We start from the raw sequence: 14,310 nt of genomic DNA, 5'->3' as shown, positions 1-14,310 counted from the left end.
GATAACCCAGTGTGCCACCTGCGATCCTTCAGTATAATCAATATCAAAGCAGAATGAAGTAAATTTAAACAACCAATGACTAAATCAAGAGAATTTAGCTGAACAATAACCTGTGAAAACTATGTACAGGACAAGAGTACGGACTGAAATGCTTCCATGGATAAGCTTGCTTGAAAATCTTCAGATTAGTCTAAAAACTGGAGAGAGAAAAAAACCAAAACCAATCGAGCGGACTCTCCTGAACACTATACCCCTGGGCGGGCGTCTGGACTGATCCTTGGTAATACAGGAATGAAAATTAGCAGGTAAGAACCAATTTTCCTTTCCTTGTACATACCAGGATCAGTCCAGACCGCTGGGATATACCAAAGCTGCCCTAAATGGGGTGGAACCCGGAGAGTCCCGCTCGAAGCACACTGCTGCCAAAAGAATCAACATCCGGAGCCTGGACATCCAAATGGTAATGCTTAGCAAACGTGTGCAAAGATTTCCAAGTAGCTGCTCTGCAAATCTCTTGTGGCGAAACACATTGACTCTCTGGCCAAGATGCTGCTTGAGATCTGATCGAATGAGCCTTAAGACCATCTGGCACTTGCCGCCCGTGACATATGTATGCTGAAGCAACAGCGTCCTTCAACCATCGGGCAATAGTAGTCTTTGAAGCCTTACATCCTTTCTTAGGACCGCTCCATAAGACAAAAAGATGGTCTGACAACCGAAAGTCATTAGTCACTTCGAAGTATCGAAGAAGTATCCATCAGACGTCCAGTCTCCTCAAATCATGAGCCTGAGGAGAATTCCGATCCAAATCTGGAAAGGACGGTAACTCAACTGACTGATTTACGTGAAACGCCGATACCACCTTTGGCAGAAAAGAAGGCACCGTCCTAAGCGAGACCCCAGAGTCCGAGATTCGCAAGAACGGTTCTCTGCAGGACAACGCTTGAATCTCCGATATTCGTTTGGCCGAACAGATTGCCACGAGGAACACCGCCTTGAGTGTTAAATCTTTCAACGTAGCCCGCTTGATAGGTTCAAAGGAGGAACGCAGAGCCCACGGAGTACCAAATTTAAACTCCATGAAGGACACACTGCACACACCGGCGGGTGTAAATGTTTAGCTCCCTTCATAAAACGCGCCACATCCGGATGGCCTGCAATGGACGTACCATCAACCTTACCTCTTAAACAGCCTAACGCCGCTACCTGAACCTGGAGCGAGCTATACACCAGTCCTTTCTTTAAGCCTTCCTGCAAGAATGCGAGAACGTGCACAATAGTGGCCTGGCGCGGGGACACCTTCAATCCACTGCACCAGGAATCGAAAACCTTCCACACCCGAACGTAGGTGAGAGAAGTAGAGATCTTTCGTGCGTGTAGTACAGTGGTAATCACCGCATCCGGATAACCTTTCTTTCTCAACTGCCTCCTCTCATAAGCCAAGCCGCTAGACAAAAGCGAGCCACCTGATCAAAAAATACAGCACCCTGTCGAACCAAATTCGGTAGATGACCGAGACACAAGGGACCGTCTATCGCCAAGTTGATCAGGTCTGCAAACCACGGCTTCCGCTTCGAGAATAACCGGCCCCCAGTGGGACTCTATTCACCTTAAGACTTTCCCCAACAACGGCCAAGGAGGAAACACCGAGGAGTGCGTCGTGGGGCCACAGAAAGACCAGGACATCATTCCTTCTGCCCCGTGCTCTCTTCTGCAACTGAAGAAACTAGCTGCCTTCACGTTCAGCTGAGTTGTCATCAAATCCAGATGGGGGACTCCCCACCGGCGAGTCAAGAGCCGCATCGCCTCCTCGGACAACTCGCACTCTCCGGGATCTAGTCGCTGTCGACTGAGAAAATCTGCCTGGACATTGTCCACTCCGGCTATGTGGGACGCTGCCAACCGTGTCAGATTGCGCTCCACCCAGACCATCAACTTGTTCGCCTCGGCGGCCACCAGCCGACTCTTTGTTCCCCCTTGACGATTGATGTACGCAACGGTTGTCACATTGTCGGTCAGAATCCTCACCGAACGATGCTGGACTAGTGGGAGAAAACAGTGTAGCGCTAGATGAATCGCCCTGGTCTCCAACCAATTTATGGACCACTTGGACTCTTGAGCTGTCTATTGACCTTGTGCCGATCATGACCGCAACTGGAAAAGCTGGCATCCGTTGTCACGATCATCCACTGGGGATTCTCCAGGTCCATGCCCTGTTGCAAGTGATCGGGAACCAACCACCATTCCAGACTGGTCCTGGCTGGATCCAGGAGGGGCAAGGGCAAGTGGAACTCCTCAGACTTGGGTCCCAACGGGAAAGCAATGCCCTCTGAAAAGGTCTCATATTAGCAAATGCCCAGGGAACCAACTCCAGTGTAGACCCAACAGAACCAAGAACTTGTAAATAGTCCCATACCTTGGGCAAAGGGAGGGCCAAAAGACGAACTTGAAACATCAGTTTGCCCATCCTCTCCCGAAGTAGGAAAACCTTGCCCACAGCTGTGTTGAAACATGCTCCCAGAAATTCCAACACCTGGGACGGTACCAATTGGCTCTTGGAGTAATTGACTATCCATCCGTAGACACGCTGCCACTACCACCATCACCTTTGTGAAAATGCGGGGAGCCATCGCCAAACCGAACAGCAGAGCACGAAAACTGGTAATGCTCGCCCAAGACCATGAACCGCAGAAACCTTCGGTGACATTCTCGGATTCCTATGTGAAGGTAAGCCTCTGTCAGATCCAAGGAGGCCAAAAATTTGCCTTTGTGGATGGCCGCAATGATGGATGGACCTCAGCGTCTCCATGAGAAAACGAGGTACCCGTAGCGCTCGGTTGACCTTTTTCAAGTCCAATATCGGCTGGAAGGAGCCCTCCTTCTTGGGGACCACGAAATAAATGGAGTACCTGTTGGTTCGACATTCGTCCGGTGGCACCGGGACAACCACTCCCAGAGCCTTTAACTGACAGAGGATTTGGAGCACCACCTGTTGCTTTGCCTGAGACCCGCAAGGAGACACCAGGATCAGGATCCTGTAGCGGGCGAGCAAAATCCAAAGTGTAACCGTGTTCTATGATATCTAGAACCCACTGGTCTGAAGTTATCTTGACCCATTCCTCGCAAAACAGGGAGAGACGACCCCCGATCTCCGGAACAGAGGAATGGGCCGGCGCACCTTCATTAGGGAGTCTTGTTGGCGGAGAATCCTTGGTAGGATCCGTCGCGAGGAGGCCGTCTACCATGAAAGGAATGAGCCCAAGCCTGGGACCTTGCCAACGACTGCCGAGGAGCAAAGGATGGGCCCCTACCCCTACGAAAATGGTGTTGACCCCTAAAACGACCCCGAGATGCACTGAAGGGAACTTGTAAACCTTGTTGTCCCCTAAGGACTTAATAAGTTGCTCCAGATCATCCAAACAAAAGCTTTCCTTTAAAAGGGAAGGAACCCAGCTGAGATTTAGAAGAGACATCAGCCGACCAATTACGGAGCCAAAGAAGCCTCCTCGCCGAAACTGCCGAAGACATCGTGTGTGCCGAGGTATGTAGAAGATCGTACAAAGCATCCGCTGTATAAGCCACTGCTACCTCCTGCCTGAGCCACGAGCAATTGCTGAACCCATTTAAGGGTAGCTCTCTGCTTGAGACTACTACAGACGGCAGCCCGCACTCCGAGCGCTGAAACTTCAAAAATCCATTTGAGAAGAACCTCCAGCTTCCTATCCTGGAGATCCTTGAGAGCTGCCCCTCCTGTCACCGGAATCGTTGTGCGCTTGGCAATGGCCGAAACGGCCACATCCACCTTAGGGATCTTAAGAAGATCTAAGAACTCGTCCGGCAGCAGGTAAAGCTTTTCCATGGCCCTATTAACCCGTAGGATGGCTTCAGGCGCATCCCATTCCCGGGTCATAAGCTGAAATAACATCGGGTGAAAAGGAAAGGTTCTAGGAGGAGCCCGAAGACCTGACAAAACAGAATCCCTTGAAGAAACATCCGCCACCTGCTGTGGAGCCCGAATATCCAGTTCTGATAGCACATGCGGAATCAAAGGATCCAGCTCCTCCCTACGAAATAACCGGGGCACCCTTCGATCTGAGCAGAATTATCCACATCATCGCTCATTTCTACCGGGGAGGGGTCCGGTAGTGCGGGCCCAAGAGGAGTGGAAGGTATCGGTACCTCCGCATCAGGGGTTGGACGGGGTAGTAGGATTCTAGGAGCCACCTGATCCTCCGCAGGCCTAGGGATCTTTGCAGGAGGAGCATACTGCAAATCTAAGTCTGTCTCTGCTTCCATATAAGCTTTGTGCAGTAATAAAATAAACTGTGAAGAAAACGGATGCTGTCTCTTTAAGGGTCCCCCCCCCCCCCCCCGGAGGCAATGTAGGGGGAAGAAGGATCATGCCCTGGATCGTGAGGCCTTTCAGGGCTCAACGTGGGCGGAGAAAGCGGTGGGAAATCCCCTCCCCCTGAGCAGCATTGGAGCCCGAGTCAGATAAAATGGCCACCGTTCCTGCATTTATTAGGGACGGGGCAGGCCTCTGCTTTTGAGCCTGTTGACGCCTACCTAAGCCGCGCGATCGCGGCAGAGCTAATCTTGTCCCTGCAATCGGCACCGGTGAAGGACCTTCACCCCCGGGGATACAGCGGGAGCAGAGGCTTTCACGTGAGAGCCTTGCTGCCGGCTCTCCACAAGCTGCACACCGCGATCCCCGCGGCATGGTAAGCTGAGCAGTGAACAAAAAATCAGCTGAGTGAAGAAACTCATCCCCTCCGGAGACCCAGGAGAACTCAGCAGGCTCGCTCTGTATTTAAAAGTATTTATTTTACTTTTTTTTTTTTTCAGAGCTGCTCAACCAGGGGAACATACGTCCCTGGGCTTATTATACAATTTGTAGCTCCCACCAGAGGAATTAAGACGTCTCTGGCACTGCATGGAGGGGAGGGACCGGCCCACTGGTAAATCCCCCCAACTCACCGGGCTGTGTCAAGACTCTCCGGGTATTAAAGGTCGTAGGGCAGAAGAAGCCCAGCCTTGATTGCTATTATAAAGTGATCTGTCAATTTGTTCTTTTTTTTACTACTTACTGATCTAGTCAGAGGAGCTAAGGATAAAGAATCTCTTCACTTAATGAATAAATCAAGAATTTTGTCAAGGATCAGGACCGCAGGTTATGCCATCCCTCATCTGCTGGAGTCAGAGAAATACTGAAGGATCGCAGGTGGCACACCGGGTTATCATGGAGTGCCTTTCAGCTTTTTCTCTATCTGCTGGAAGGGAGGCATAACCCAGCGGTCTGGACTGATCCTGGTACGTACAGGGAATGGATTTTCCCCTATTTTATATCTCTTCCCAACTTACTTAGCCCAGTCCTCAGCCAGGGGCTGTGCACCAGGGCTCCTTCTGGAACCCTGCAATCACAAGCTCTAAATACGGCCACTAGGTGTCATTGTTGAGCGATGATGGAGACGCCCAAAGGGAGGCAAATGCTGCCTCTGCAGTATACCTAGCCCAGGAACTAGGAACACCTGATCTGGGGTGCTGAACCCAGATTCTCCACCTGGCACTGCAAAGCACTACCACTGAGCCACCAGCCAAGCTTGGATTACATGTCTTAAAGTCCTTAAATTTAGTAATAACTGTGGCAGCAGGGAAGCATCACATGGATGTTTAGGCTGTGGAGAGAGAAGGACATGCAGAAATCTTCTGCCACTTCCCAGGCCACCAAACATAATGAGCTAATTAGCACAAGTCAGGGGGGCTACAAGTCTGGTGATTCACTAGAACTGCAGCTAAACATAGCTGCAGGCTATCGAGCGAGAACAAGTCTGGGCCAGCTATCTGCAAATACTGAAGCACCACAGTGCAAAGGAACTGCAAATGAACAGCAACATCAAGAGGACAATAATAAGAGAGAGAAAACATTCGGTTTTTACCCGTGCACACTCTCCTTTCCCAATGATCTGGGGAATTGTGCCATACAGCGCCTGCAGGGTCATCAGTCCCTTTGCAGCGTGATACAGGCTTGTCTGGTCATTCTCTAAGTAACATTCCTAATGAAAAGTAAAGCAGAAAGATTGTCAGCAGGACACCAAAAAAAAAAAAAAAAAAAGGGAGCAATTGACATATATACAGAATGGCAGGCTCTGAACCAACAAGCACAGTTTAAACCCTGATCTGGTTCATGTAGAGCACACATTTCTACTCCAAAACTGGGCTGGGGCTCGTCACCAAACTCCCCTCCATCAATGATTTGCAGATCGAGGCAGGGCTGCATTACTAAAAGCTATCCGGAGCCTTTAAATCTCTTCTTTACCGCATGCTCATACACTCCCAGGACTACACCTGCAGATTAACTAACTGACTGCTAGCAAAAAAAGGAAGAGAGGCAGTTAAAACATTCAGCACTGCTTAGATGCCAATATGCAGTCAGGGCTTTTCTAGCAGCTTGAATCTGCTAAGAAGGAAGCATGAGAGCCCTACATAGAAGGGATTTAATTTTTAGGTGTCCAACAAACAGTCTGCTTCCACCGTTCCCCACAGGACCGAATTTAACAATATGCCAGGGGGCGAGGGTGATTTACCCCTGGAAATCAAAATGCTGAAGGAGTGCTAAACTAGCACCCTAGGCACATGTCTAAATCCAGCCCTGTTTCCCCACAGTATAATGACTGTGATTATGCAGGAAAGGAAAAATAAGAGTATCATGGCTGGAGGAAGGATGGGTAATGCTCCTTTAAATCACACTAAAAATCTAACTCTAAATACTTACTTTAAATGAAGTTTCCGACTCCATCGATAGCAGATCGCCGTCGAATGGAATCAAGTCAAGACTGTACTCTTCTCTGTAAATAAAAGAGCCCAAAACCCCCTGATCCTTCAGCCGCTGTTCGCAAAGCAAGCTGCGTCGTGGTACAAACAAAATGTGCAAATCCCTTGGACAACGAGCACGATCCTCACTAGAAAAGAATATTTAGTACACAAGTGATTACTAGCACCAGAGTGCTGCACTATTTTAAACTTTAATCCTTACATCAGAAATAAAAAAAAAAAAGAAAGAGACATATTCAAGTCTGTTCTGTAACTGAGTAATAATAACCATAGATCTGTTCCTTTCTTCTGCACTTCTTAGGAAGCAGTCATGTACACCAGTTGTTAAAAAAACAAACAAACAAAAAACAGCTGCCAGGTCATCCAGCCCACAGATGGCTGTATGTAGATTTCAGAAATGCTAGTGATATAAAGTGTATTAAGATCCAGTTTGAATGAAAGGTTTCAGATGAATACCAATTTTTACTATGCTAATCTACTTGTGTGACCATGATGTATGTGCACCACTATAAAATAGCATTTAAGCTTTGTGTTTGGGGCTCAGCAGTTTCATCTTCTTTGGGCTTCTAGCACAATCAGAACCAGGCTCTACTGGACTACAGACTATGAGCCTTCATTTCCTGGGATTTTCCCCCTATGTTATAACCCCTCTCAACTTAGTCCAGACACTGAAGTGAGAGGTCCTTGCCCAGCAGCCATGTACCAAAGCTCCCTCCAGAACTGAATAATCATGGGCCAGGGGAATGGCCGCCTCGTGTTACTATTGCACAATAACTAGGACTCCTTCCCTTTGAGGTGCTGCAAATGCTGGCTCTACCTGCAGCATCCCCAGCCAGTGCAGGGAGCAGAAATCAATCTCTTCCACTCAGCAGGGCACGACACTGAAACTGAACTTTAGGCTGGCCCTAATTTATTTTTTAACTGATTGAAACAGACTTTACCAAAGTACGTTTTCTGCAATAATATCCATAAGTTCCAGTTTGGGCCTCACAAAAAAAATGACATTTTTGACATCTGCTGCTGGGAGGCGGCCTGCCTTAAGGGTGAACATTTTTTCCACTTCATGTTCCTGAGGGAAAAAAAAAAATACAGTTCAATGGCACCAACCAGTTATTGTGAACATCTCTCGGATTTGAGTAAAATCCCAAGTACTGCTGCTCTACACCACTAACGGGGGCATAGGAAACCTGTGACCAATCTCTAGTTCCACAATACATGCACTCTACCCTTTGCATGTGCTTACGAGAAATAATATCTATATAGCCGTATAGCCCATTATGACAGTGATGTCTCAGAGAGTAGAAACAAACGATCTATTTAGTTTACCTTTAATAGTGAATACTGGGCAATTAATCCAAAGGGTCCAGTGAGATATTCATCCCAAACTATTGCCTAAAAAGATTAAAAAAAACAAGTCAGTGACCTATCGGGCATAAATCTGAGTGCGGTAATCTAAGGCACTGTTAAGAATACACTTAAGAGAATGGCTCACGGTATACAATGGCAGCACTTTCAGGGTCTTAGCAGAAGGCTTTGGGGCAAGGTGGGCTCTGTCGGAGGGCGAGGGGAAGAAATGCTTTCATCACATTATAAGGAAGGTATTAGGCGGAGGATGCAGATTTGATCTCTGGCCTGGGCTACTTCTCGTTGGATTGACAGGGACTGGGAGCGCTGTCTCTATTCCCCGCTATGCTCGGGCTATGCAAAGAAGCGTGGGGGGGGGGGGGGGGAATGGGAGTGCTGATCAGGCACGAGGCACCCCTGACTGGGAGAGGAGGAGTGGAGGGACGATGAGAGGTGGCCGAAGAAGAGCTAGGTCAGAGGAGAAAAATGAGAAATCAAGAAAGAATTAAGGAGACGAGTCCGTGCGGGGCTGCATGAGCAGGACGGACGCGGTCCCTCACCTTGCTGCCCGCGCACTTGTCCAGGAACTCCCGCAGCTCCTTGCGCATCGCCTCCCGCAGAACATTCAGGTTTACCCGCCCGTAGGACAGGTGAGCGGCCATGGTGGGAGACAGGCCGCGGTCACGTGATCGACCCTCACAGGGTCACGTGTCTCGGCGGTCACGTGATTCCGCCCCGGCGAAATGGGTACTCGCTCGCTTGCAACGGAGGATGGGGACGTCCTAAAGTGCTGTAGATGTCGGCCAGGTGGAGCAGGCAGGGCAAGAACGTGTTGCTTGCCGCCGCATTGCTTCGCGTTTGAAACAAAAAAATGCAGAAGACTACAGCTGACGACAGGAGAGTCCGGCTGCATAGAATTTCAGCAGCTTGGAATTCAAAAAGGTGGGAAGTCAGCCGCTACAAAGGCTTGAAATGCTGGCGATACCAGCGCACACATTTTTTAAAAGGGTGGCATTTATTTTTAATTATGCGTAGATTATGCTTTTTCAGTAGTAGCTCAAGGAGCGTTATATTCAGGTAGTGTAGGTATTTCAGCTGTGTCCAATTGGCTTAAACTCTAGGTGCCTGCTTTACTAAGCGTTTTCTTCATGTACACTGCCCTGGCGTTGTCAATAGGCACAGTAGACCTGTGTAGAGATGTACCGAAGGTGGGGGGGGGGGGGGGGTCCACACCGGGTGGCAAACAGGGGAAGGGGGCTTATTGCTGCTAGGAGGAAGGGCCTGCAGTGGCGCGGAACAGTGTTGTGGCAGGCGAAATCGCCCCAGCAAAAGCAAGGACCTGCAGCAGGTAGAGGCCAGCACACATTTACTGGAGCCGGCGGCAAAGAACAGGCCCAGAAGGGACAGCGGCCAAAGAAGGGAGAGACTGGCCCTGGGAGCAGAAAACATGTGGCACCTCACACATTTTCTATTGCTGATCTCGCGCTGCACAAGATCAACATAGAGGAAGTGCTAGGCTTGCTTGGTGGATTAGCGACGGGCTAGCATAAGGAGCAGCAGAATGGCTCCTGGTGGTATATGTGTGCATGCATGACTGAATGAGAGTCTTATTGGGTTGTAGGGATGTGGTGCTGTGAATGAGAGCCTAACTGCAGGGGGGGAAATGTAAATGAGAGCCTGAGTGGAGGGTGGGTTGTGTATGAGTGTGCGTATTTCTGTGTGCATGAGAACGTGTCTGGGGTGGTGTGTTGTGAAGAAATTTGTGCTGCCCTCACTAATCTGTACCTACTCAGGATGACTGGAAATAAAATGTTTTTCAGGTAGGGGAAGCTGTGATTCTGTATACGTACCCAGATCAGTCCAGGACAGCTGGGTTTTTGCCTCCCCTCCCAGCAACATAGAGACAGAAAAACTTTGCAGACTCCATCCTATACCCCTGAAGTGCCACCTAGAGTCTGCCAGAATTTCTCTGTCTCCAGCAGCTGGTGGAGATGTAAAACGGAGGGGCTGGGGTCTCAGTGTAGTGAATTTGGTCTGACTTGAGGTTTTCTAACTAGTTGTGATTTTCTAATCAGGTCAGTAAGGGATTTAGGTGAAGGGTCCCTTTAAGTTTAAATAAATAAAAAAAAAAGGAAATTCTTGGTTAGCTGTTAGTTTCCCAGGGGGTTGGCAGGTCCTGGTGGGACCATCAGCCCAGGTATTCAAGGTTTGGGAGCAGAGGGTTGGAAACCTTGAAACTGCAGTAGCTGAGGGTGATACCAGGGGTCCCAGCTCACTCACACAAGGATCCGGCTGCTCAAGCTGATTTCTCGGAGGAGTAGAACAAGAACTCTGATGGGTCTTCCTCCTTGTTCTCCACTGAATTTGATGATGATGCACAAGTTCTTCAAGGCTCATAAAATGGCAAAAGGCTTGCAGGCTAAGCTGCCCCATCCGTCCTCTGGGCCAACGGGGGTGGATAGGGGTTCCTCTTCGCACCAAACACCCCAAATCTTCTGGAAGCACAGAGGATCCCAAGGCGAAGCGCCCCTCTTAGTCAAGGTCCCGTCCAGTGGACACTTCAGAGACGGACACGTCCAATGAGGCTCATTCTCCTCTGCAAGCTCCAGGAGAGGGGCAGGATCGGATCCTCAGCTAAAGCCGGGCAAATGGGATGGCTTGCCAGTGGTGGAGGGCGATGAACCCATGGTAGTATGGCTGTTCCGGAAGGATGAACCGGGCCCTCTGATACCTGCCATTCTGGATGAGCTCAGTATTGAAGTGCCTCCGGCGGATTCAGGTTTCAGGGCTATGGATCCGGTTATGGTGGGCCTGCGGGGGTCCGGCTCGGCCTTTTCCATTTCATCTGTCGGTCACGGATCTCTTGTTTAAGGAGTGGGGACACTCCGGATCTTGAATTAAAAGTGGGGTAGAGCTATGGACAAATTGTACCCGCTCCCAGAGGAGGCTTTGGATCTCCTCAAGGTCCCGAAGGTGGATGCCGTGGTTTCAGCGGTCACCAAGAAGATCACCATTCCTGTCATGGGGGCCATTGCGCTGAAGATTTGCAGGACCCGCAAGTTGGAGCTGCAGCTCAAGAAGATTTTTTAAGTTTTGGTTCTAGGATTCCGGTCTGCTATTTGCAGCAGTTTCACGCAGCGGGCTTGTCTCTGTTCCGTACAGGATTGGCAGGCCGAGGCTTCCCCCTCGGATGCGGGCGGCGGCGTTGAGGGCTAGTCGTTTTGGAGGCGGCGGTTAGGTTAGGTGGTCGCGTGTGGTGCGGATTGCCCTGTATGATCTTTGAGAACTTCGGGCAGGACAATGGTCGCGGCGGTTTCAGCTCGCCAGCTCCTCTGGCTCAGACACTGGTCGGCGGATGTTTCATCATAAAGCACAGCTGAGTTCCTTGCCGTTCAAAGGAAAACTCTTTTTGGGCAACAACTGGAGGACATGATAAAGTCTCTGGGAGAGAATAAGGTCCACAGGTTGCCGGAGGATAGAGCTAGATCCAGAGGGTTTTTCCTCAGGGGAGATGAGATTTCATGAAATAGTCGCTTTCTGTTCCTCACGGTCTGTCTCATTCATCTTTTCGCCAATCATCTGGAACCAGTCTTGCGGGGACACCAGCCTGCCAGAGATGGAGCTCAGCAGCCCCATGGGGGCTCCAAAAACCCACAATGAAAGCAAGGCCGGCGCAACCCTTCATTCCAAGGATCGGGGGAAGGTTATCCCTTTTCCGGGAGGGAGTGGACCAAAGTGACCTCCGACCAATGGGTCCTAAGCATTATAGAACACGGCTACGCTTTAGAATTTGCTCGTCCAATCAGAGTATTACATAGTGTCCCCTTGTGCATACCACCAAAAGCGCCAGGCGGTGCAAGACACTCTACAGCGCTTACAGGATCTGGGAGCCATAGTTCCAGGTCCCGAAGGGCAGCTAAGGTGAGGGCGCTAATCCATCTACTTCGTGGTACCAAAGAAGGAGGGCACCTGCCGTCCCATCCTTGATTTAAAAAGGGTGAATCGCGCCTTGAAGGTGCCTCGGTCTCGAATGGAAACTCTTCACTCCGTGATAGCGTCAGTGCACAAGGGAGCATTCCTGGCGTCTTTGGACCTGACGGAGGCATACCTGCACAGTCCGATTCGTTTAGATCATCAACAATATCTATGGTTTGTGATCCTTGGCCGCCATTTTCAATTCTGCGCCCTCCCGTTCGGGCTTGTGACAACGCCCAGAGTCTTTACCAAGGTGATGGTAGTGGTAGCAGCCGCCTTACGACGGGAGGGGATACTGGTACATCCATATCTGGACGATTGGCTAATCAGAGCAAAATCAGAAAGCCTTTGCAGAGACACGGACGTGAGGGTTCTTTGGAGGTTGGACTCATTGGGGTGGGTGGTCAACACCGAGAAGAATCAGCTGGTTCCCTCTCAAACTTTGGAGTTCCTGGGGGCTCGTTTCGTCACGGCCGTGGGAAAGGTTTTTCTGACGGAAGAGAGGATCTCCAAGCTCACGTTGCAGGTGGAGTCATTGCACTCTCTCTCTCGACCCAAAGTCTGGTATTACTTACAGGTCCTGGGGTCCATGGCTTCAATGCTCAATCTAGTTCCGTGGGCCTTTGCGTGTATGTGTCCTCTTCAAACCGCCTTGCTCTCCCGATGGAATCCCCTCTCACAGAAATTTCATTCTTCTGCCCCTGAAGGACGAGGCGCGTTCCAGTTTTCCTTGGTGGCTATTGCCGCACAATTTGCACCAGGGGGTGGATTTGGAAATTCCCTGTTGGATAGTGGTGACCACCGATGCCAGTCTCTCCGGCTGGGAAGCGGGGTGTCGGGGGATGGCAGTCCAGGGACTATGGACCAGCACGGAGGCCGCCTGGTCGATCAATCGCTTGGAAACCAGGGCGGTTTGGTTAGCGCTCCAAGCCCTCCTCCCGGTGGTAGAAGGCAGGTCTGTGAGAATACTCTCAGACAATGCAACAACGGTGGCTTACATCAATCGCCAGGGAGAAACTCAGAGCGTCCGGTAGCGACAGAGGCTCGACTCTTAATCACCTGGGCAGAGAGACACCTTTACCGGATAGCGGCCTCTCACATTGCCAGGGTGGACAATGTTCAAGTGGATTTTCTCAGCCGCCACCAGTTAGATCCGGGAGAGTGGGAGCTTGCCGACGACGCGTTTCAACTCCTGTGCGACCGCTGGTCCCATCCGGCTATGGACCTGATGGTGACGTTTCGCAATGCCAAGGCTCCTCTGTTCTACAGCCGGAGGGAGCCAGGGGCAGAAGGGGTAGACGCTTTGGTCCTTCCATGGCCAAAGGACATTCTATTGTACGTGTTTCCACCGTGGCCTTTGGTAGGCAAGATCCTACGCCGCATCGAGGTCCACCCGGGCAAAGTAATTCTTGTGGCACCGGAGTGGCCGAGGCGCCTGTAGTTTGCAGACCTCTTGAATCTGGCAATGGAAGGCCCGCTGTGGTTTCAGGCGTCTCCGACTCTTCTACGCCAAGGTCCCATTTGTTTCGGAGAGGCAGAACGCTTTTGTCTAGCGGCATGGCTTTTTGAGCGGCATAGGTTGTACTACATGCCGTACTAACCACGCTCTTGCATTCCCGTAAAACTTCTACCTCCAGGGCATATGTTAGAGTTTGGGGAGTGTTTGAGTCTTGCTCACAGGGTCCAGCCTGGGCGATCAGCTGTTGTGCAGCATCTGCTCAGCATCGCAGCCTCACACATTGCCGGGGTGGACAACATTCAAGCCGACTTTCTCAGGGCATCATCTCGACCCAGGCGAGTGGGAATTGTGCGAGAAGCCTATTAAATGATATGCAACAGATGGTCCACTCCGGCAATGGATCTCATGGCCACATTTCAGAATGCCAAAGCCCCTCGGTTCTTTAGCCGCAGGAGGGAAAGAGGAGCAGAAGGAGTAGATGCTCTGGTACTTCCTTGGCCAAGGGATGTTCTTCTCTATGTGTTCCTCCCTGGCCTCTGATCGGCAAGGTTCTGCGTCGGATAGAAGTTCAACAAGTCGACGTTCTTAGTGGCTCCGGAGTGGCCATGCCGTCCGTGATTCGCGGACCTGGTCAGACTAGCACTGGACGGTCCCCTTCGATTTCGAGATCTTCCGTGCCTTCTGTCTCAGGGTCCGGTTTG

The 14,310-nt window shown here is 50.5% G+C and overlaps 1 protein-coding gene across 1 annotated transcript in view; it reads right to left on the bottom strand.

Moving 5' to 3' along the window:
• Nucleotides 1–8,838, bottom strand: part of LOC115072898 (vacuolar protein sorting-associated protein 33A) — a 29,325-nt gene extending 20,487 nt beyond the window's left edge. Inside the window, exons 1-5 of the mRNA XM_029570885.1 lie at nucleotides 8,736–8,838; nucleotides 8,158–8,223; nucleotides 7,773–7,900; nucleotides 6,773–6,959; nucleotides 5,937–6,053 (exon numbers count right to left, since the gene is read on the bottom strand). Coding sequence (XP_029426745.1) covers nucleotides 5,937–6,053; nucleotides 6,773–6,959; nucleotides 7,773–7,900; nucleotides 8,158–8,223; nucleotides 8,736–8,837 — 600 coding nt within the window. The 5' untranslated portion in view covers nucleotide 8,838. The remainder of the gene's footprint in view (nucleotides 1–5,936; nucleotides 6,054–6,772; nucleotides 6,960–7,772; nucleotides 7,901–8,157; nucleotides 8,224–8,735) is intronic.
• Nucleotides 8,839–14,310: the final 5,472 nt, after the last annotated feature.

Source organism: Rhinatrema bivittatum, chromosome 11, assembly GCF_901001135.1.
Source record: "Rhinatrema bivittatum chromosome 11, aRhiBiv1.1, whole genome shotgun sequence".
Taxonomy (NCBI): domain Eukaryota; kingdom Metazoa; phylum Chordata; class Amphibia; order Gymnophiona; family Rhinatrematidae; genus Rhinatrema; species Rhinatrema bivittatum.
Note: the sequence above shows the minus strand (reverse complement) of the source record. Positions and strands in the feature narration are given on the sequence as shown.